General features: G+C 45.8%; 1 protein-coding gene across 1 annotated transcript in view; it reads left to right on the top strand.

Moving 5' to 3' along the window:
• LOC306917205 (E3 ubiquitin-protein ligase HECW2-like) overlaps nucleotides 1-25,000 on the top strand; it is a 51,866-nt gene that overhangs the window by 14,833 nt on the left and 12,033 nt on the right. The window contains 10 exon segments of the mRNA XM_079495337.1: nucleotides 1,626-2,265; nucleotides 4,496-4,630; nucleotides 6,281-6,382; nucleotides 7,464-7,626; nucleotides 9,691-9,797; nucleotides 14,083-14,207; nucleotides 15,151-15,336; nucleotides 17,811-17,963; nucleotides 18,416-18,524; nucleotides 23,952-24,048. Coding sequence (XP_079351463.1) covers nucleotides 1,626-2,265; nucleotides 4,496-4,630; nucleotides 6,281-6,382; nucleotides 7,464-7,626; nucleotides 9,691-9,797; nucleotides 14,083-14,207; nucleotides 15,151-15,336; nucleotides 17,811-17,963; nucleotides 18,416-18,524; nucleotides 23,952-24,048 — 1,817 coding nt within the window.

The raw sequence follows: 25,000 nt of genomic DNA, 5'->3' as shown, positions 1-25,000 counted from the left end.
ATACCTGCCAACCAGCGCTGCCCGGGGAAACACAAAGTGTATTGATACCTGCCAACCAGCGCTGCCCGGGGAAACACAAAGTGTATTGATACCTGCCAACCAGCGCTGCCCGGGGAAACACAAAGTGTATTGATACCTGCCAACCAGCGCTGCCCGGGGAAACACAAAGTGTATTGATACCTGCCAACCAGCGCTGCCCGGGGTAACACAATTACGCTTTTAAAGTGACGTTCCACACATTAACCAAGTGTCTTTGACCCATTTTGAGCAGGAACCCCTTTTGGTGTTTTAAACATTATGTTATAATTGAACTATTGGAAAATAGCAGATCTACAAGCTCATACCAAGGATTTAGAAGATCTTTTTTAATTTCGAGATCAGGCCTAAATGGGTTAATATTATTTTCCAAAAGTAATAAGGTCCATTGCCTTCGGTCTGTTAGAAAGGTTCTGTATTTGGCCCTAGAAAACTATAGTGGTTCTGTTCAGAATGTATTGTCTCCTGTCATTCGTCCGTACGTCTGTAATCCACGTTACTGGAGAACCGTTCGTTCCACCCTCCCACAGGGAGTGCAGTGCCCGGTGTCGAGTCGGTCGGACCCACGGTTGTCCAGAACCGCCACAAAAGGCCTCTGATCGGGCTCTGGACAGGGCCCATATATCTCTGCTGTCCGGAGGGAACCTCAGAACTATTTTTTAAACCATACATGGGCAACTGGCGGCCCGGGGGCCACACGTGGCGCCAACCTTCACTTAATGAGGCCCTCAGATTAATTTCGGAATACTGATATGTTATTGATTTCAGCTGTTACAATTCCAAACATGCAAACATGACCCGCTTGAATTACTTACAGTCTAAATTAGTAGCTTGCTGAGTAGTATTACAAATAATGTTATTGTCTTTCTTATATCCAATATATTTGTATTTAGTTAAAATGACATTTCAGGATCCCAATTAAAAATAGCAAAAAATTATTCAGGATTTCAATTAAAATATAGCAAAAATATCTGATCTACAAGTTCAAAACGTGTCGCATTGCGACGCGTTTTGAACTTGTAGATCAGCTATTTTTGCTACGACATGCATGCAATGTGGCCCCTCTGGAGTGAGTATGGAAATATAATGGCCCTCTCCATCGTCAAAGTTGCCCACCCCTGGGTTAAACGATGCAATACGGCCTCATCAAAGTTGGTGTTGTGACTTTACATATTGTCAATTACTTGCATTCTCATGCAAGTAATTGATGCAAGTAATTAGCTGCTTTAGAAGACAGTTTGAGGGTCCAATGGAGTTAAGAGGTTTTGTCTGTTTGTTTTATGCGTTTTTAACTACTTTTCATTAGTTAAATATGTTCAGACGTAAAGGGTGTTCAATAGCACTGATTTATGAGGTTTCCTCCCGACAGCAACGAATATGGAGCTGGCCTGTTCTGACATCACAAATATGTCTGCATAGACTCCATATTTGGGCATGCCTGACACAGAACTCCATATATGGGCATAAAAGGGACACAGACAGACGGGTGGAAACGGGTAAATACATCTCCCATCGTTACCGACTCGGTGCTCTGCAGCCGGGCAGCGCTCTGGTCAATAACACTTAACCATCTCCATCCCTCCCGGCAGGTGTCTCTGAACGACTACCTGGACGCCATCGAGGCCCCCAGGGGCCCCGGAGGCGCCATCGAGGCCCCCAGCAGGGCGCCCCCTGGTGGTGGCGAGCGGTCGCTGGCGGCCGCGCCCTCGCTGCCCAAACTGCGCTCCAGCTTCCCGACGGACACCCGTCTCAACGCCATGCTGCATATCGACTCCGATGAGGACGAGGAGACGACAGCGGGCCAGGGACCACCCAGGGACCCCCGGGGACCACCCAGGGACCAGCAGGGACCACCCAGGGACCAGCAGGGACCACCCAGGGGGTTAGCCAACGGCATGCAGGCGGCCCGTACGAGTTCCGCACGAGGACGCGAGGATCAGGAGCAGGACGCCGATGGTTCCAGGATTCAAGGCGAGGCTGCGAAGGTGGAAGGCGGGGCTGTGAAGGTGGAAGGCGAGGCTGTGAAGGTGGAAGGCGGGGCTGTGAAGGTGGAAGGCGGGGCTGTGAAGGTGGAAGGCGAGGCTGTGAAGGTGGAAGGCGGGGCTGTGAAGGTGGAAGGCGGGGCTGTGAAGGTGGAAGGCGTGGCCGTGAAGGTGGAAGGCGGGGCCGGTGTGGAGACCGCTGGGGATCGAGCGGAGGCGACGGGACCTTCAACAACGTTGGCCGAGGGTCTCGCAGCTGGCGGTGAGTCCACGGGGGAAGGTCTTCACGAGGCTGGAGTTCAAGCTGCCGTTGGGGCTGCAGCCAACACAGAGGTCTACGCCAGCGCCCGCTCCTCCCGAGGGTCTCCAGAGAAGCCAGAGGGCCAGAGGACAGCAGAGGGCCCGGCCGGGGCAGAGTGCTCGTGTCAGGGCCAGAGAAGTCCCATCATGGCTCCCAACCTGGACGCAATGAACACGTCTCCATTCACCGGTTCTCAACTCCCACCCATTCTGGTGAGACCCTCCCCATCCCTCCTAGCCTCCTAGTCTCCTAGTCTAGGGCCTCCCCATCCCTCCTAGTCTCCTAGTCTCGCGTGGCCAGACTGTTCAAACGCTTCTGTCATACAGTCTGGAGCAACGGAAGCTCTGATCATGAGTCAAATATAAATGCTTCCGTCATACAGTCTGGAGCAACGGAAGCTCTGATCATGAGTAAAATATAAATGCTTCCGTCATACAGTCTGGAGCAACGGAAGCTCTGATCATGAGTCAAATATAAATGCTTCCGTCATACAGTCTGGAGCAACGGAAGCTCTGATCATGAGTCAAATATAAATGCTTCTGTCATACAGTCTGGAGCACGGAAGCTCTGATCATGAGTAAAATATAAATGCTTCCGTCATACAGTCTGGAGCGACGGAAGCTCTGATCATGAGTCAAATATAAATGCTTCCGTCATACAGTATGGAGCAACGGAAGCTCTGATCATGAGTCAAATATAAATGCTTCCGTCATACAGTCTGGAGCAACGGAAGCTCTGATCATGAGTCAAATATAAATGCTTCTGTCATACAGTCTGGAGCACGGAAGCTCTGATCATGAGTAAAATATAAATGCTTCCGTCATACAGTCTGGAGCGACGGAAGCTCTGATCATGAGTCAAATATAAATGCTTCCGTCATACAGTCTGGAGCAACGGAGGCTCTGATCATGAGTAAAATATAAATGCTTCCGTCATGCAGTCTGGAGCGACGGAAGCTCTGATCATGAGTAAAATATAAATGCTTCCGTCATACAGTCTGGAGCGACGGAAGCTCTGATCATGAGTCAAATATAAATGCTTCCGTCATACAGTCTGGAGCAACGGAAGCTCTGATCGTGAGTCAAATATAAATGCTTCCGTCATACAGTCTGGAGCATCGGAAGCTCTGATCATCCACTGTCTCCTGTCCTCCAGGAGGTGGACAGCAGAGACACCAGAGACACCAGAGAGGACATCATGGCTCCTAAGGCGGAGGAGGAAGGAGCAGAGTCGTCCAGCAGTGAAACCAACGCACCGACCAGGAGAAACGTCTCTGAGCCTCACAGAGGGACGTCTGAGCCTCACAGAGGGACGTCTGCTGCTCCAGCTGGTGAGTGGTCACAGAGCCAATCACAATGATTGACACATCAATCATGGGTTAGATCAGGGGTGGGCAACTTTGACGATGGAGAGGGCCATTATATTTCCATACTCACTCCAGAGGGGCCACATTGCATGCATGTCGTAGCAAAAATAGCTGATCTACAAGTTCAAAACGCGTCGCATTGCGACGCGTTTTGAACTTGTAGATCAGCTATTTTTGCTATATTTGAATTGAAATCCTGAATAATATAATAATAATAATTTTTTGCTATTTTTAATTGGGATCCTGAAATGTCATTTTAACTAAATACAAATATATTGGACATAAGAAAGACAATAACATTATTTGTAATACTACTCAGCAAGCTACTCATTTAGACTGTAAGTAATTAAAGCGGGTCATGTTTGCATGTTTGGAATTGTAACAGCTGAAATCAATAACATATCAGTATTCCGAAATTAATCTGAGGGCCTCATTAAGTGAAGGTTGGGGCCGCGTGTGGCCCCCGGGCTGCCAGTTGCCCATGTATGGGTTAGATAGAAATCATCTAAGCATATTGTAGTTCTATCCAGGGGGGGAGGAGGTAACCTGACTCCGCCAGATGGGGCAGCAGAGAGTACACTGGAGCTAGAGGCAGCTATCCCGCCTCTAGCTGCTGCTGATTGGCCAGGCCGTTTTGTGGCCGGGCTTCAAGTCTGCCTGAGAGTTCCCAGATGGGAGCAGGAGGGGGGAACCCAGTGTACTCTCTACTGCCCCATCTGGCGGAGTCAGGTTAGGGAGGAGGAGGATGATCGATCATTTTAAACAGATTAAATCGATTGGTTCTATTAACCGCTCCACGTCACTACCCAGGAGGAGAGGAGGAGGAGGAGGAGGGAGGGGAGGTCTGGAGGAGGCGGTCCCTGCGTGTGATGATGCAGGCTTCTGGGGGCGTGGCTAATAACCAGGAAGTAGGAAGAGCTCTACACGGACCAGATGGAGAGTCAGGTGAGCTGACAGCTGATAGGCTACGGTTAAAATACTAACAGCTGATAGGCTACGGTTAAAATACTAACAGCTGATAGGCTACGGTTAATATTACTAATACTAATACTAACAGCTGACAGGCTACGGTTAACGATACATTTTAACAGTGATACGATACATGGACCATCTTGGGTTCATTATGGTGATACGATACATGGACCATCTTGGGTTCATTATGGTGATACGATACATGGACCATCTTGGGTTCATTATAGTGATACGATACATGGACCATCTTGGGTTCATTATGGTGATACGATACATGGACCATCTTGGGTTCATTATAGTGATACGATACATGGACCATCTTGGTTCATTATAGTGATACGATACATGGACCATCTGGGTTCATTATGGTGATACGATACATGGACCATCTGGGTTCATTATAGTGATACGATACATGGACCATCTTGGTTCATTATGGTGATACGATACATGGACCATCTTGGTTCATTATGGTGATACGTTACATGGACCATCTTGGTTCATTATGGTGATACGATACATGGACCATCTTGGGTTCATTATAGTGATACGATACATGGACCATCTTGGTTCATTATAGTGATACGATACATGGACCATCTTGGTTCATTATAGTGATACGATACATGGACCATCTTGGGTTCATTATGGAGATACGATACATGGACCATCTGGGTTCATTATGGTGATACGATACATGGACCATCTTGGGTTCATTATAGTGATACGATACATGGACCATCTGGGTTCATTATAGTGATACGATACATGGACCATCTTGGTTCATTATAGTGATACGATACATGGACCATCTTGGTTCATTATAGTGATACGATACATGGACCATCTTGGTTCATTATAGTGATACGATACATGGACCATCTTGGTTCATTATAGTGATACGATACATGGACCATCTTGGGTTCATTATAGTGATACGATACATGGACCATCTTGGGTTCATTATAGTGATACGATACATGGACCATCTTGGGTTCATTATGGTGATACGATACATGGACCATCTTGGGTTCATTATGGTGATACGATACATGGACCATCTTGGGTTCATTATAGTGATACGATACATGGACCATCTTGGGTTCATTATAGTGATACGATACATGGACCATCTTGGGTTCATTATAGTGATACGATACATGGACCATCTTGGGTTCATTATAGTGATACGATACATGGACCATCTTGGTTCATTATAGTGATACGATACATGGACCATCTTGGGTTCATTATGGTGATACGATACATGGACCATCTTGGGTTCATTATGGTGATACGATACATGGACCATCTTGGTTCATTATAGTGATACGATACATGGACCATCTGGGTTCATTATGGAGAAACGATACATGGACCATCTGGGTTCATTATGCCGATAATTATGATACAATTCAATGATTTGAAATCGATACAGTAACTATTAAGAAATGCATTAAATATATGTGAAACTTGTGAATAGTGCAGGATTTTAAGGGAAATATTTATTATTATGGATATAAATAAATAAGTAAACACAGAGATTCTCTGGCAAATACATGGACAACATATGGACAAACCTTGTGTGTATGTGCGTGCGTGCGTGCGTGCGTGTGCGTGCAGCAGGTGCTACAGAGGGTAACGAGGGTCTCCAGGTCGTCTCGTTGCCGTCAATCCGCCAAGACATCAACCGTTACCTGAGAGTGGACCAGCCACTGCCGACCAGTGAGTGTGTGTGTGCGTGTGCGTGACGTGTGTGCGTGAGCGCGCGTGTGTGTATTGCGTGCGCTCGTAGGAAAGATAGGTCCAACTAATGTTAACACTCCGATTGCCCGGGGTTATTTAATAACCAGGGTTATTTAATAACCCGGGGTTATTTAATCCATTAAATCAGAGAGCTCAGCGATTTATAGCAGCGGAGCACTTTTACCGACGGACCGGATGCTATCCCGGGTGTGGCTGAAGTAGCTAAATGTAGCCAAAACACTCTAGAGGCGATCGACAACAACGGGAGGTATGATTAATTCTATCGCGACTAGCGACGGTTACCGCGGTGGGCCGTCTGACATAGGATCTTTTCTTAGAATGAAGACGGGATGAGTCAGTCACCGTGCTGCGCCTGTGATGTTCCTTTTTACTGACACCAAGTTTAAAATGATAACTGAATTCACAGAATATCAATATGAAGCAACTGAAAAACACCTTATTTCAATGGTAGTGGATGGAGAGAGAGAGGATTTTCTTTTTAAAGTTCTGTGGCTTTCACCTTTATTTTATATTTTTTTATAGAGGGACAGACAGTAGGCTGACAGGAAATGGGGGAGAGAGATGGGGGGGGGGGGGGTGACATGCAGTAAAGGCCGTCGGGATCGGGAGTCGAACCCGCGGCACACTGCCAGACTGGGTTACCAGCCAAGGTGCCTCTGGACCGCTGAGCCACGGCCTGGGCCTAGAGGGAGGGTTTTTGTCCAACCACGAAACGGCAACCAATGGGTGCGAAGAGGGGCACAACCAGGGGCGGGACTTGACAAAGGGTTTTTACTTTTGGAAAATAATATTGTAGAAACTGTTAACTGGTTACTGTGTGTACCGTCACTTCAAAAGGGTAGTTGTGTTTCCCCGGGCAGCGCATGTTTGTACCAGCGTGGATGATTACATTTATTTATTGATCGCCTGTGTTTATAACGACTGTGTGTGTGTGTGTGTGTGTGTGTGTGTGTGTGTGTGTGTGTGTGTGTGCGCTTGCGCGCGCGCGGGTGCCTGCCTGCGTGCGTGCGTGCATGCGTGTGTGTGTGTGCGTCACCAGACTGGGAGGCGCGCATCGACAGCCACGGGCGTATCTTCTACGTGGACCATGTGAACCGGACCACCACATGGCAGAGACCCACGGGACCCCCGGGGACCCCCGGGGACCCCCACACCCTGCACCGCTCCAGCTCCAGCCAGCAGATGGAGCAGCTGAACCGCAGGTCAGACCCCCTTTATCGCCAACTTCGACATTATCCCTTACATAAAGGAGGTGAATTATCTCCCTACAACGACCACCTAGCCAGACATTATCCCTTACATAAAGGAGGTGAATTATCTCCCTACAACGACCACCTAGCCAGACATTATCCCTTACATAAAGGAGGTGAATTATCTCCCTACAACGACCACCTAGCCAGACATTATCCCTTACATAAAGGAGGTGAATTATCTCCCTACAACGACCACCTAGCCAGACATTATCCCTTACATAAAGGAGGTGAATTATCTCCCTACAACGACCACCTAGCCAGACATTATCCCTTACATAAAGGAGGTGAATTATCTCCCTACAACGACCACCTAGCCAGACATTATCCCTTACATAAAGGAGGTGAATTATCTCCCTACAACGACCACCTAGCCAGACATTATCCCTTCCATAAAGGAGGTGAATTATCTCCCTACAACGACCACCTAGCCAGACATTATCCCTTACATAAAGGAGGTGAATTATCTCCCTACAACGACCACCTAGCCAGACATTATCCCTTCCATAAAGGAGGTGAATTATCTCCCTACAACGACCACCTAGCCAGACATTATCCCTTACATAAAGGAGGTGAATTATCTCCCTACAACGACCACCTAGCCAGACATTATCCCTTACATAAAGGAGGTGAATTATCTCCCTACAACGACCACCTAGCCAGACATTATCCCTTACATAAAGGAGGTGAATTATCTCCCTACAACGACCACCTAGCCAGACATTATCCCTTCCATAAAGGAGGTGAATTATCTCCCTACAACGACCACCTAGCCAGACATTATCCCTTACATAAAGGAGGTGAATTATCTCCCTACAACGACCACCTAGCCAGACATTATCCCTTACATAAAGGAGGTGAATTATCTCCCTACAACGACCACCTAGCCAGACATTATCCCTTACATAAAGGAGGTGAATTATCTCCCTACAACGACCACCTAGCCAGACTATCCCTTACATAAAGGAGGTGAATTATCTCCCTACAACGACCACCTAGCCAGACATTATCCCTTACATAAAGGAGGTGAATTATCTCCCTACAACGACCACCTAGCCAGACATTATCCCTTACATAAAGGAGGTGAATTATCTCCCTACAACGACCACCTAGCCAGACATTATCCCTTACATAAAGGAGGTGAATTATCTCCCTACAACGACCACCTAGCCAGACATTATCCCTTACATAAAGGAGGTGAATTATCTCCCTACAACGACCACCTAGCCAGACATTATCCCTTCCATAAAGGAGGTGAATTATCTCCCTACAACGACCACCTAGCCAGACATTATCCCTTCCATAAAGGAGGTGAATTATCTCCCTACAACGACCACCTAGCCAGACATTATCCCTTACATAAAGGAGGTGAATTATCTCCCTACAACGACCACCTAGCCAGACATTATCCCTTACATAAAGGAGGTGAATTATCTCCCTACAACGACCACCTAGCCAGACATTATCCCTTACATAAAGGAGGTGAATTATCTCCCTACAACGACCACCTAGCCAGACATTATCTCTTACTTATGATCTAATTCTAAATAGACAAATCATCATCAAAGTAGTTCGAACTGGTCAGAATGCAGTGATCACATGCTGCATATTTGTGGTTTAAATATGCATTGTTGTAAGACAGTGGTTCCCAAAGTGGGGTCCGGGGACCTCTAGGGGTCCTTGAGGGAGTTCCAGGGGGTCCCCAGCTACATGCCAATTAGGAACCTCGGTCCATTTGGTTCCATTTGTACACTCTCAGAGTTACATTAACATTGATTTTACAATATAAATGGGGGGTCCCAGAGATAGAAATGCCATTAAATGGGGGTCCGTAGACTAATGCATGTCAAACTGGGGGTCCATGAAATTAAACGGATTGAGAATCACTGCTAGAGCCGTAAAAATCTTCTCTTATGGGGGTCCCTGGCGTATGATTTATAATGGGGGTCCGCTGGTTATAATGACCACACGTGACAACTCCTGTATCTCCATATTTGGACATGTCCCCGCCCACAGATATCAGAGCATCAGAAGGACGATAACCAATGACAGCAGGCCAGAGGAGCAGCCAGCCAATGAGATTCCGGCGGCGGACGAGACTGACATGCAGCCGTCTATCCCAGGTAGGCCGTCCCACCGCGCTGCAATGCATTGTGGTCCAATGTATGTCGTTTAACCCATTCTGGGCGGGAACCCCTTTTGGTGTTTTAACTAAGCATTATGTTATACTTTAGCTATTGAAGAATAGAAAACATGTATGTAATAAATTAACACGATTTGCTTTCAGCACTTTAAATAAGCACTGAAATACAGCCTGTCTATAAGACACACATGCATGCATGCACGCACGCACGCACGCACGCACGCACGCACGCACGCACGCACGCACACACACACACACACACACACACACACACACACACACACACACACTGTCATGTCTGTTGGGTATACTTTATAACGTGCGCTAGCAGAGCGCGCAAGTAATAGTTTTCGTCCAGTGCTTCGATGCGTATGTCGCCGTTTGATGCGTATGCGCCGTGCCAGCGTATGACGTAATGACTACTTGTGCTTGATATGGCAGTGGTGTCAGATTACATACATGTATACATAGGGGCATTACCTTTAATCCTCCCGACACTAAAACATATCGTCATTACGTCACCATCGAAAACCAATTACACCCTGGCATTGGGTCCTTTAATCCACATCTTTATTACGTCATCATTGCGAGCTAGTTGTACCAGTTATACCCTGACGTCATATGCTGCTACGATACATACGCATCAAACGGGGCATACGCAAAGTAACCACAGTATACCGCTAATCAATTTACAAATTATAGAGGCATTTCCTTTAATCCACCTGATCGACATATACGTCACCATCGAAATGACTACTTGTGCTTGATATGGCACAATTTATTTTATAGATAGAAACTTTTACTATACTTCACAATACTACTTTTTTACCTCCACAAACTAGGTACGTAGCAAATAGCTAAACCTAATAATTCAATATTTCAAACGTTCTTTCACAGAGAAACTGAGATTTGACAGTTTGTAGCGGTCGACAGTACTTGCGCGCTCTGCTTGCGCACTAGTAGGCCATTTATGGCCTAGTGTAGGCACTGGACAGAGTACAGTTCTAGTTATGTAATGATATCCACTCGACAGAGTGCAGTTCTAGTTATGTAATGATATCCGAGTGTTTCCTGTTTGGTGAATAAAGTAACATTCGCGGGACACGCGCCGATTTAATACTTTCTGTCTGTTTTAGAGTGAACGGCTTTCACTTTGCGTTCCCAGCCACTAGATGGCACCAGCGAGTGACTAACAAATAACAATATTACTCAAATCTTTCAAAATCATATTTCTTGCAGAAATTGCCAGTCAGTTTGAATAAGGCCAGTGTTTATTCTACGTAATCATGTCATCCCTGTGATGACATGATTAGTTTAGTTAAATTAGTATAAATTATTTTGAAATTGTATCGGTTTTAGTAGATGTCCTGAACCCCATCCAGGATCCTCCCCTCGGGCCTTGAGACATAATTACAAGATGCTGCCTGGAGGGGACGAAACCCCTAAGGATAGAGAGAGCAGGTCTGGAGGGGACGAAACCCCCAAGGATAGAGAGAGCAGGTCTGGAGGGGACGAAACCCCCAAGGATAGAGAGAGCAGGTCTGGAGGGGACGAAACCCCCAAGGATAGAGAGAGCAGGTCTGGAGGGGAAGACACCCCCAAGGATAGAGAGAGCAGGTCTGGAGGGGACGAAACCCCCAAGGATAGAGAGAGCAGGTCTGGAGGGGACGAAACCCCCAAGGATAGAGAGAGCAGGTCTGGAGGGGACGAAACCCCCAAGGATAGAGAGAGCAGGTCTGGAGGGGAAGAAACCCCTAAGGATAGAGAGAGCAGGTCTGGAGGGGACGAAACCCCTAAGGATAGAGAGAGCAGGTCTGGAGGGGACGAAACCCCTAAGGATAGAGAGAGCAGGTCTGGAGGGGACGAAACCCCCAAGGATAGAGAGAGCAGGTCTGGAGGGGACGAAACCCCCAAGGATAGAGAGAGCAGGTCTGGGAAGCAGAGAGGAGGGGCAGACTCCTACTCCCAGGGAGGAGGGGCAGACTCCTATTCCCAGAGAGGAGGGGCAGACTCCTACTCCCAGAGAGGAGGGGCAGACTCCTATTCCCAGAGAGGAGGGGCAGACTCCTACTACTCCTACTCCCAGAGAGGAGGGGCAGACTCCTACTCCCAGAGAGGAGGGGCAGACTCCTACTCCCAGGGGATATCCAGGTCGTGTCTTGATGTCTGTGGCCGTTACATCCTTCATCCATGGTCCATCATAATCAGTTTGGTAACACTGTTGAACAAGCAAGACCAGGAAGACCAGGGGTCAAGCAGAGGAGTCTTCAAGACGCCAGTCCGTCCACATGTGTGCTTTATCCTGATAATCCTCTTCTGTGTCCACGAGGCCAGCGGCTGCTATCTGTGTTCACTGACGAATCGTACTTCGGGAACCGTTTCCTCCAGAATGACCGTCCTGCTCAACGCCACTGAACCCCCTGAGCCCAAGCCTGACGTCACACCTACGATAGAAACTCCAGGAGCTGACGTCACCCCTACGGAACCTGGTGACAACGTCACCTCCACGCCTCCGCCAAAACCAACCGAGGCCCCGCCCCCCGGTAGACCCAACATCGTCCTTATTGTCGTCGCAGTCGTCGCGTCTGTGGCGGCTGGAGGGGGCGGGGCCACCTTCCTGTGGCGTAAGAGAAGAGGGCGACGGCGGGAGTTAACACTGGTACTGCTTTTGGCGGAACACTCCGTCAGAAGGAATCCATCCGGCAACTACCTCGGGCTGAGGTAGTAATTTAAGCTTAATTTAAGCTTTTTAATTGATTACATTAGATCACTCATCTTTACAGGACGTAAAACAAAGCTTCCCTCCCGCCCACCTCTCCCCGGTGAGGGTCAAAAGACACTGGCTGAATGCATGGCACGTTATTGGGTAAAGAAAAAAGAAGTTACCTGGGGAGACGGATTCTGAGCCTGAGGATGACGTTTCACTTGGACGACAACAAGGACTCGATCAACGAGAAGAAGCCGACGAAAGCAACCACTACGAAGCCGCAAATGGTTGAAGTTGAGCCCCAAGCAGCCACTTCTTCGATCAAGAGGCTCTAACCCTAACCCTCGGCGAGGCTTGAAGTTGAATCCCAGGCTGGCACGTCTTCTTGGATCAAGAGGCCGACGAGGCTTGAAGTTGAATTTGAATCCCAGGCTGGCACGTCTTCTTCGACAAAGCCCCGCCGAAGCAAAAAGGCTAAAGAAGTTGATCATCAAACCGACGTTCACCAACGTCCCGGAAACCGTTCCAAAATACACTTTAAACCGTCCCGAAGTAAATGTACTGCATACAGTCCGGGAAAAAAGTACAAGAAAAATATGTATTCCTATTGTAATACAATACATGTAGTACATCGTTTGTTTTCCTTCATGTTTCTTCTGTAGAGAAAATACACTGATTTAGTCAAAATGCTCCCCGATGAAAAATAGGGCTGGGAATGTTAATCGAATTAATTATAGGCTTTGTAATTAATTAATCTTAATTAATCACATATTAATCTCATATCAATATTCGACCTGAGAACAGTGATAAATATTTTTCAAATGGATTTTGTCTTGTTGGTGAATCAATGAATAGTGACTACAGTAGCTCAATGGTTCCCAAAGTGGGGTCCGGGGACCCCCAGGGGTCCTTGAGGGAGTTCCAGGGGGAACCAAATGGACCCTTATGGGTCTGTAACTCAGAGAGTGTACAAATGGAACCAAATGGACCCTTATGGGTCTGTAACTCTGAGAGCGTATACAAATGGAACCAAATGTACCCTTAGGGCCGGTTCATACTCCTATTTTACCGCTGTAGTGCCGAAATGATTTTGGCTCGTCAGAAATGTTCAGTAACGTCTTTACGACGGTACCCGCCCCCCCGAACCTCAAATGACGTCACATTGTAGGCTCTACAGAGCCGAAACGACTTTTATTCGGCTCTAAAATAGGAGTATGGATCGCGTCTTATGGGTCCGTAACTCTGAGAGCCCTGACAGGTCCATTGGTTTCCATTTGTAAACTCTCTCAGAGTTAAATTAACATTGATTTTACAATATAAATGTGCATGTCAAACTGGGGGTCCTTGAAATTAAGCGGATTCACTGCTTGAGCCCTAAAAGTGTGTGTGTGTGTGTGTGTGTGTGTGTGTGTGTGTGTGTGTGTGTGTGTGTGTGTGTGTGTGTGTGTGTGTGTGTGTGTGTGTGTGTGTGTGTGTGTGTGTGTGTGTGTGTGTGTGTGTGTGTGTGTGTGTGTGTGTGTGTGTGTGTGTGTGTGTGTGTGTGTGTGTGTGTGTGTAGACCTGCGTAGGGACAGCTCCGCGGCTCAGAGCAGCTCCAGGACTCGTCTCTCTCTCCTCCTAACGTCTCCCAGCGCCAAGTTCCTCTCCAGCCCTGACTTCTACACTCTGCTGCATTCTAACCCCGTAAGACCTGTCTGTCTGCCTGCCTGCCTCTCCTCTCCTCTCCTCTCCTCTCCTCTCCTCTCCATTCTAAATGAACTCCTCTCTCCTCTCCATTCTAAATGAACTCCTCTCCTCTCCTCTCCTCTCCTCTCCTCTCCTCTCCTCTCCTCTCCTCTCCATTCTAAATGATCTCCTCTCCTCTCCTCTCCTCTCCTCTCCTCTCCTCTCCTCTCCTCTCCTCTCCTCTCCTCTCCTCTCCTCTCCTCTCCTCTCCTCTCCTCTCCTCTCCATTCTAAATGAACTGCTCTCCTCTCCTCTCCTCTCCATTCTAAATGAACTGCTCTCCTCTCCTCCTCTCCTCTCCTCCCCTCCCATCCCGTCCTCTCCTCTCCTCTCCTCTCCTCTCCTCTCCTCTCCTCTCCTCTCCTCTCCTCTCCTCTCCTCTCCTCTCCTCTCCTCTCCTCTCCATTCTAAATGAACTGCTCTCCTCTCCTCTCCATTCTAAATGAACTGCTCTCCTCTCCTCCTCCCCTCTCCTCCCCTCCCATCCCCTCCTCTCCTCTCCTCTCCTCTCCTCTCCTCTCCTCTCCTCTCCTCTCCTCTCCTCTCCTCTCCTCTCCTCTCCTCTCCTCTCCTCTCCATTCTAACTCCTCTCCTCTCCTCTCCTCTCCTCTCCTCTCCTCTCCATTCTAAATGAACTGCTCTCCTCTCCTCTCCTCTCCTCTCCTCTCCTCTCCATTCTAAATTAACTCCTCTCCTCTCCTCTCCTCTCCTCTCCTCTCCTCTCCTCTCCTCTCCTCTCCTCTCCTCTCCTCTCCTCTCCTCTCCTCTCCATTCTAAATGAACTCCTCTCCTCTCCTCTCCTCTCCTCTCCTCTCCTCTCCTCTCCTCTCCTCTCCTCTCCTCTCCTCTCCTCTCCTCTCCATTCTAAATGAACTGCTCTCCTCTCCTCTCCTCCCCTCAGAGTGCCTACCGTATGTTCACAGCCAACACGTGTCTGAAGCACATGGTCAGTAAGGTGCGTCGAGACGGTCACCACCTGGAACGATACCAACACAACCGAGACCTGGTCAGCTTCCTCAACATGTTCTCTAACAAACAGCTGGAGCTGCCGAGGGGCTGGGAGATGAAACACGACCACATGGGCAAGGTGTGTGTGTGTGTGTGTGTGTGTGTGTGTGTGTGTGTGTGTGTGTGTGTGTGTGTGTGTGTGTGTGTGTGTGTGTGTGTGTGTGTGTGTGTGTGTGTGTGTGTGTGTGTGTGTGTGTGTGTGTGTGTGTGTTAGTCAGATTTATTGTCACAAAATGTGACATAAACCTGGAAATAAATAAGAAATCACACCCGTGTGAACTGAGTGGTGTAATATAGCCTGTCTGACGTAATTAAATCATGTCTGACGTAATGAAATCACACCCGGGTGAACAGGGTGAACATAGCAACCATGCTCATTTTTTCTGCACTAACAAAGCCAGTTGTAGGAGTGGTTTACACCACTCAAAAATAACACTAATTATCACAATAATATTCTATGAATATAAATGCAATAACCATAAAATAAACATTACAATATGTTATTGTAACAGACTTTCACAATATATATACACCACATTCGCACTGAATATATACTATAATTTAAGCAAACATTATTTCACAGCTCCTCTCATTACTGATACAGACTGCAATATAAAGAAAACTGGCATCATAAATATATTCCCTGTATACACTATGCAGTACATATAATCAAACATACATATATATACATATTCATATATCATATACACACATCATGTACCTTGAAATATACAATAAAGTAAACACAATGCACACTTTCTCTGTTACTACAGCGGGCTGGATACAACTAGTATAACTGCATTTCCCAGAATGTATTTCACTTGGTTGCCTGCGCAGAACGCATGCAGCTCTCACTCACTAACACGCGCGCCGGCCGGCGCGGTGCTTCAGTATTACTATGGCACAGAGTCCGGCCAGCGCGGTGCTTCAGTATTACTATGGCACAGAGCGGTGCTTCAGTATTACTATGGCACAGAGTCCGGCCGGCGCGGTGCTTCAGTATTACTATGGCACAGAGTCCGCGCGGTGCTTCAGTATTACTATGGCACAGAGTCCATGGCGCGGTGCTTCAGTATTACTATGGCACAGAGTCCATGGCGCGGTGCTTCAGTATTACTATGGCACAGAGTCTGTGACTCTTCATGGACCACCACGCAACAGTACAGGACTCCTCCACCATCTACCGTCTGCTAGGTGTGTTGACAGAGTAAACTGTTTAAACAGCTAACGCTGGCCACGGCTAACATCGCTAGCCAAACGCTAGCCAGGCTGCAGCAGATAATTAAAGCCAGAGCGCTCTCACTGCACGCCACACGTAGCTTGCTTAATACTTATTTATTTATGTATCAAATGCAGACATAACGTGGTAAATGTTTACAATCACACAACTACACTGCTAAACAGGCTGCATTAGTAACCAGTAGTTCATAGCAAACATTTGCTATGAACTACTAATACTATTAATACCTTCATACAAGCTACCTGTGCAGCCGTGCATGCTCACAAGCACTTAAGAGTTTCATGACCACCATAATCACTACAACAAACGCATTAAGCATGATGTAAATATGAAATAGGACAATTATGAAGTAAACATTTTTAAACATCCACAGTTCTCATTATTTGTAACAGAACTTTTTATACCCATGAATTTTACTGATGTTTTTAACTGATGGCCCAAAAGAACCGAACACAAGATTCATGCAAGATTCATACAAGATTCATGCAAGATTCATGCAAGATTCATACAAGATTCATGCAAGATTCATACAAGATTCATGCAAGATTCATGCAAGATTCACAAGATTCATGCAAGATTCACAAGATTCATACAAGATTCATGCAAGATTCATGCAAGATTCACAAGATTCATGCAAGATTCACAAGATTCATGCAAGATTCACAAGATTCATGCAAGATTCATGCAAGATTCATACAAGATGCAAGATTCATGCAAGATTCATGCAAGATTCATACAAGATTCATGCAAGATTCATACAAGATTCATGCAAGATTCACGCAAGATTCATGCAAGATTCATACAAGATTCATGCAAGATTCACAAGATTCACGCAAGATTCACGCAATATTCATGCAAGATTCATACAAGATTCATGCAAGATTCACGCAAGATTCATGCGGGAACCCCTTTTGGTGTTTTAAGCATTATGTTATGTTTTAGCTGTTGACAAATAGCAGATCTACGAGTGCCGCGCTACGAGCTTGTAGGTCTGCTATTTTTGAAAAATCGTGAAAATGTGGCGCAAATCTTTGAATATATATTCTTTCAGAGCGAATGTTTTTAACTCAAATATTTGCTTCTGGGGGGAACTACATATTTTCAGATGGGGGTCGCAGCCAATTACATATAGTTTAATTACATATAGTTTAATTACATATAGTTTTTGAGGGTCCTTGACATGAAATAGTTTGAGAACCACCGACAGAGAAACATGGGGTTTTTCTGAAATCTGTCAGGATTTAGAAGACATTTGTAGAATCATCCTCAGGTCTAAATGTGTTAATTAGAAGCTCTGCTCTCTCTCCTCTCAGCCGTTCTTCGTGGATCATAACTGTCGCTCCACGACCTTCATCGACCCTCGCCTCCCGGTGCAGAGTGTGCGTCCTGCCATCCTATTGGCTCACCGCCAACACCTGACCCGTCAACGCAGCCACAGCGCTGGAGAGGTCAGCCCCCGGAGACTGGTGAGACGCACGCACGCACGCACGCTAGGGCATTCACTTCTAGTCATTTTGACTAGTTGCCTAGTTGCCTAGTTTACTAGTCGACTAGTCGACTAGTTGTTTAACTACCTATTATGTAAAAAATAAAATAAATTAAAAAAATTAACTTTTTTTTTTTTTAATACATATTTTTACATTGAAAAACTGTGTACATGGTGACTATAACTATAATCTACCTGATCTTGAGGCCTACAAAATCAGGAAAAAACAAAACAAAACAACTTTCTTATCAACTAGTCAACTAGTACCAACAAGGTCGACTAGTGGATTTACTAGTCGACTAGTAAACTAGTCGACACACGGAAACACTCTCCATCATTCAGCTGCATGGGGACCACCTGGAACCCCCTCAAGGACCACCGGTGGTTGAGAACCACTACGTAACAGTATATCGTATCCCCCCCCCCCCCAAGGTGGGTGAGGAGGCTCGTAACCCAGCCCCCCCGGTCCTGCCACGCCCCTCCAGCACGTTCACCTCTGCCACCACCAGGGGGCAGCACAACCAAGACGCCATGCCAGTGGGTGAGTGAGTGTGTGTGTGTGTGTGTGTGCGCGTGTGTGTGCGCGTGTGTGTGTGTTGTCTCGTACCGGAGAAGGTACGCGTACCACATGTTGAGAGAATCACTGGCTCAGATTCTAACCAAATGGACCTTTACATATCCGTAACTTGGAGATTGTACAAATGCATCACATTTGCATATTCTCAGAGTTCTGCAAAATGCATAACAGTTGAATTTAGGCTTTAGGTGCTTTGGTGATTCAGTGCATCCTAGATTTAACTGTTTTAGGAGGTGTAGAATTCATCCTCTAGATTTAACTGTTTTAGGAGTTGTAGAATTCATCCTCTAGATTTAACTGTTTTAGGAGGTGTAGAATTCATCCTCTAGATTTAACTGTCTCCAGTGTATAAGTGTATGTGTAATGTGTATATAGTGTAGAGTGTATAGAGTGAATGGTCCTCATTCACAACGGCGTTTACGCTCATAAAGTGACGTTACGTGAGAGGAGCGTGAGCGGAGCGTGAGCGGACAGGCATTTACGTGGATTCCCACATTACGTGGGAATTCATGAACTTGAACGTGAACTTGACGCTGACGTTGGTTGGTCGGAAACTCCGCAAAAAGCTGCGCCAGCTCTCATGGTCGTGTACGGCTTGCGTAGATTTATTAAGAAGGCTTTAGTCTACATGCTGAATCAATTAAAAGTCCCCAAACCTCAGATAAAATATGTAGGCATGTGTCAATTAAAGTTTCACGTAGGCCTAAATGCCTTTGCTGCAAGCATCTATCTGCCTCCATTTGCGTCTTGGTATTAATTTATATTGATCACATGCGGACGCCACACAGAATAGCCAACTCTTACCTGCAGCTGAGGAAACATACAACGTAGTTGGATCGGAGGAAATTTAATTTTACTTATTTAATTTTAATAGCTTTAAACACTTTTCAGATGCCTGTCTCATTTTTAAGATCTTAAATGGACTGGCACCTCCACCACTGAAACAATTCATAGGCCGAAGGGACAGTGGTGACAGGGCAACCAGGGCAACTACCAGAGGAGACTGTGAAATGCCAATCAGACGTAGTGTGTTTGGTAAAACAGTCTTCTCTGTTAGAGCCTCCCATCACTGGAACAGTCTCCCCACAGAAGTAAGAGAGACCTCCAACTATCTGACCTTCAAATTCAACCTGAAAAGGTGGCTAAAAACAATTCAAATCTGTAATCATGAGTAACTATCAGCACCATTTAGTATTTCTCACTGGTGTCATTATTCACTTCACTATGTAGTTGTTCTGTCCCCTGTACCATGTTGATCTGTTCCTGTAGTGTATTGTATTGTATTGTGTTTGTGTATGGACAGAGTGTTGGGTGCTAGCACATATACACACATGGCATCAACGCATGGTGTTGTGTGCTGGCACACTACACTCTGTCTTTCTTTTATCTGTATTGTATTGTGTTTTTGTACGGACAGTGTTGGGTGCTAGCACATTGCACACATGGCATCAACGCATGGTGTTGTGTGCTGGCACACCATACACTGTCTTTCTTTTATCATTCATTTTTTAAGAGCCTGCCCAGGGACTACAGATGGAAATTAGCTTTGGCTAACTCTGGCCCATTTACATTGAGGTGAAAACTGACATGTTGATTAATGAGCTTTGTCCCTGTCAAATAAATAAATAAAATAAATATAGCCTTTAGTCCAAAAACGAATTAATCCCACAAGAAAAAAAGACAGAAAATATGTCCTGTGTCCATGCATGTCCATATATTTGCTTTCCAAATCCGACAGTGCAGGGCAGGGAATCAATCACCGCAGTAGGCTAATCAATAGGGCTTTTTATCATTGCCGAGCATTTGGTCGTGTGGTGAACTGTACAAATTAACTTCTTTCTACATGTGAAACTGAACGTAACTGTATCATCAGTTAACTTCTGACATTTAACAAGGAGTGAAGCAATGCGTGCCAAGTTGGCAAGTTTCGTTTAAAACTATATAGGCCTACATATAACTCACGCTGTTTGCTTGAAGATCTGTCCGTGCAGAGACCCGCCTGTCAAAATTAACTGCTCTACAAGCTCATCGCGGCTGTTGTATATAATTTAAAGCTTGGGAATCCTCTACGTGCAGGCTATTGTTGTGATATTAGCCCATGCACAGTACATCTTAGTCTATGTACTTGAACTTGAGATACAGTGTACTTGATTTGTATTGTGTACTGCCGGTACTGTAGCATTCTTTATAGATAGGCTACGAGAGACATCTAGGGGACAGCAAGGTCAGCCTTGCTGCAGTAGGCACGTTCTTCTGTCTCATATCTTATTGTTACGTCATTATGATCCAGCACTATATATGTTTCATGTTTGTGTAATAAACTTTGTGAACCTTAGCGTGATACTGTCTCGTGTCTCGTTAATTTGTTCTCCCGGGTACCCGCCGGCCGCCGCCGCAGTCGCCGTACCAAAGTAATACTTCAACAGGATTGTCACACACCACCCAGCCTGCACACACTACCTGTCTGTCAACCCAGACGAGGGTCCCGTATTTAGATTACAACAGCTATGATGACGTATTTCGTTATTTCCTGTTGCCTTATATGGTGTGGGATGGGCGTGGATGTTCCTTCTAACCGGGCGACACCAGGCGAATCGCTTGGGAAAAATGCGGAAAGGATACACTCGGCGATCCGCACAAATGAAGTGATTACACCAGCTTCCCTGAATAAGACGGGAGCAAATCGTAGGTTGAGAGGACGGATTAATACGATATCAATAATCTGTTTCCGCATAATTTACACTGGAAATGCAGAGCCAGATCACTCATAGTATCTCTGAGGATAGAATTCTGGATGAGCAGGACATGTGCAGCATTTTGTACAAAACGGGCCACTCCTGAAGACTTTGGAAGGCAATCTTAGCCAATCAGTGTAGAATCTGAGAAATCAAACAGACTCGTCTTGATCACATGACTACAGAGATCATGTATACCGATTTGCATGAGATTTGGATGAAATCTGTGCGACTAATATAAATGTTTTTCCATGGCCTCTAGGTAGCATACAAAGTTGTACACAGATCGATGCAGTTATAGGTAAAAACAGGAATTGCCATGTTATAGCGCCACCATGAGGCTGGTTTGGAAAATAAATTGTGTCATGTCGTCCTCAGCCTAGTGGAAATGTGCGTGTATAATTTCACGGAAATTGCACACTGTGTTTGTGATTTGTGGCATTTTGTTCGAAACGGACCAATCATGTGAGCTTTGGAAGCGAATCTTAGCCAATCAGGAAGGAAGATGGGAAATGGTGCAGATCCGTGTTGATCACATGACTATGGAGATAGTGTATACCGAATTGTGTGATGTATGGATAAAATGTGTACGAGTAATCTACAGAAATGTGGACGGACGCACACACACACACACGGACGGAGTGCAAAACATACTCTCTCCCCATGCCTTCGGCCTGGTGGAGACAATGGTACTCATTCACAACGGCGTTTACGCCAGAGTGTAACGGAAGCGTATACAGATACTAAATATCATCGTATTTCTCTGTCCGATCACGCTGCGATTTGCTCCCGTCTTATTCAGGGAAGCTGGTGTAATCACTTCATTTGTGCGGATCGCAGAGTGTAGCCTTTCCGCATTTTTCCCAAGCGATTCGCCTGGTGTCGCCTGGTTAGAACGCCCATCCCACACCATATAAGGCAACAGGAAATATCGAAATACGTCATCATAGCCTGCACCGGGCTTTAAATTATATACAACAGCCGCGATGAGCTTGTAGAGCAGTTAATTTTGACAGGCGGGTCTCTGCACGGACAGATCTTCAAGCAAACAGCGCGAGTTTTGTATATAATTATAAACGAAACTTGCCAACTTGGCACGCATTGCTTCACTCCTTGTTAAATGTCAGAACGTTAATAAGTTAACTGATGTTACAGTTACTTTCACATAATGAGAAAGAAGTTAATTTGTACTGTTCACCACACAACCAAATGCTATATTAAAACTCGGCAATGATAAAAGGCCCTATTGATTAGTCTACTGCGGTGATTGATTCCCTGCCCTGCACTGTCGGATTTGGAAAGCAAATATATGGACATGCATGGACACAGGACATATTTTCTTTCTTTTTTTTCTTGTGGGATTTGGACTTAAGGCTATATTTCATTCGATCCAACTACGTTGTATGTTTCCTCAGCTGCAGGTAAGAGTTGGCTATTCTGTGTGGCGTCCGCATGTGATCAATATACATATTATAAATTAATACCACGACGCAAATGGAGGCAGATAGGTGCTTGCAGCAAATGCATTTAGGCCTAAGTGAAACTTTAATTGGCTGAGTCTCTGTCAACATGCTGATCAGCGAGTTACAGTGGTAATAATAATCATCATCAACAGCCTTTCTTGTCTGTCTGTCCGTCATGTTTGTGAACAAGCGCGAGTGGAGGTGAGCTGGCTTAAAACTATGATATGACTGGCCGACTTTCAAACACGCTGATGCCATTCATTCAAATAGGCTAATGTGGTCTTCTATTTTTTATATAGGGCTAATCCCCCCCCCCCCCCCCCCCCACACACACACACACACACACACACACGCACCGACAGTCAGACTGACTCAAAGGAGCTCCATAACGAAACAATTTAAATAGGCCTATACTGCAGACATTACTACACTAAACAACGTTGGATTCGTACAGTGCAGAATGCAGATAAGTGTATGTTCTTATTATAATTGTGAGTTTGTTTTTTAACATGCAGCGCGAGACTGCGAGAGCCGATCTACAAGCTCACAGCGCGTTGCACTGCGAGTAGAAAGCTGTCAAGTGAGCAGCGCAATCGCGCATGCTAGAAATATCCTAATAAATAAATAAAAAAGGTGTCGGGCTTGCAGGGGTAGTTTCTGTAAGGCACTCTAGGCTAACCTGCCTCTAGAATGCATGCATTTAGGCATACAAGTGATACTTGGCTTTTATATAGGCTATAATTATTTTATGTGCGACCAATGTTGGGGACACATGCCTACATATTTTATCTGAGATTTGGGGACTTTTAATTGATTCAGCATGAAGACTAAAGCCTTCTTAATAAATCTACGCAAGCCGTACACGACCATGAGAGGTGGCGCAGCTTTCAGCGGAATTTCCGACCAACCCACGTCACCGTCAAGTTCACGTTCAAGTTCATGAATTCCCACGTAATGTGGGAATCCACGTAAATGCCTGTCCGCTCACGCTCCGCTCACGTAACGTCACTTTATGAGCGTAAACGCCGTTGTGAATGAGGACCATTAAGTGTATGTGTAATGTGTATATAGTGTAGAGTGTGTATATAAGTGTACTGGTATGTTTTAGAGAATTGTGTAGAATTCATCCTCCTGTTCAATCAATCAATCAATCAACCAATCAATCAATCAATCAATCAACCATCCTCTCCTAGCGTACAATGAGAAGATCGTGGCGTTCCTGCGTCAGCCAAACATCTACGACATCCTCCAGGAGAGACAGGCTGACTTCACCAGGAACTACTCACTGAGGTAGACACGCACGCACGCATAGTAGGCCGAAACGCGCCCATGTGTTATTAATTAAAAACTACCAGTAGAACTTCTGCCTACTATTTGTTTATTTATTATTCGTCCTCGGCGTGGAAAAAAGCTCCTCAAATTTAATAAAAAATCACACCCGTGTGAACTGAGTGGTGTAAGGTCTGACGTAATGAAATCATGTCTGACATGAAATCACACCCGGGTGAACAGGGTGAACATAGCAACCATGCTCATTTTTTCTGCACAGACTAACAAAGCCAGTTGTAGGAGTGGTTTACACCACTCAATAATATAATATAATTTGATTTGATTTGATTTGATTTGATTTGATTTGATTTGATTTGATTTGATTTGATTTGATTTGATTTGATTTGATTTGATTTGATTTGATTTTGATTTTTATACACAGACCATAAATGTTTGTTCTGATGCATTCCGCACGACCTGCAAAGCATTGTGGGATACGTGTATGACGGGTTGTTGTTGTGGTTACCATGACGACAGGGAGGTGATGGTTGTTGTTGTGGTTACCATGACGACAGGATACGTGTATGATGGTTGTTGTGGGTTACCATGACGACAGGGAGGTGATGGTTGATGTTGTGGTTACCATGACGACAGGGAGGTGATGGTTGTTGTTGTGGTTACCATGACGACAGGGATACGTGTATGATGGTTGTTGTAGTTACCATGACGACAGGGAGGTGATGGTTGATGTTGTGGTTACCATGACGACAGGGAGGTGATGGTTGTTGTTGTGGTTACCGTGACGACAGGGAGGTGATGGTTGTTGTTGTGGTTACCGTGACGACAGGGAGGTGATGGTTGTTGTTGTGGTTACCATGACGACAGGGAGGTGATGGTTGATGTTGTGGTTACCATGACGACAGGGAGGTGATGGTTGTTGTTGTGGTTACCGTGACGACAGGGAGGTGATGGT

Source organism: Electrona antarctica (genome assembly GCF_951216825.1).
Source record: "Electrona antarctica genome assembly, chromosome: 24".
NCBI classification, from domain to species: domain Eukaryota; kingdom Metazoa; phylum Chordata; class Actinopteri; order Myctophiformes; family Myctophidae; genus Electrona; species Electrona antarctica.
The sequence above is the reverse complement of the archived record's forward strand: the minus strand, read 5'-3'. Positions and strand labels throughout refer to the sequence as shown.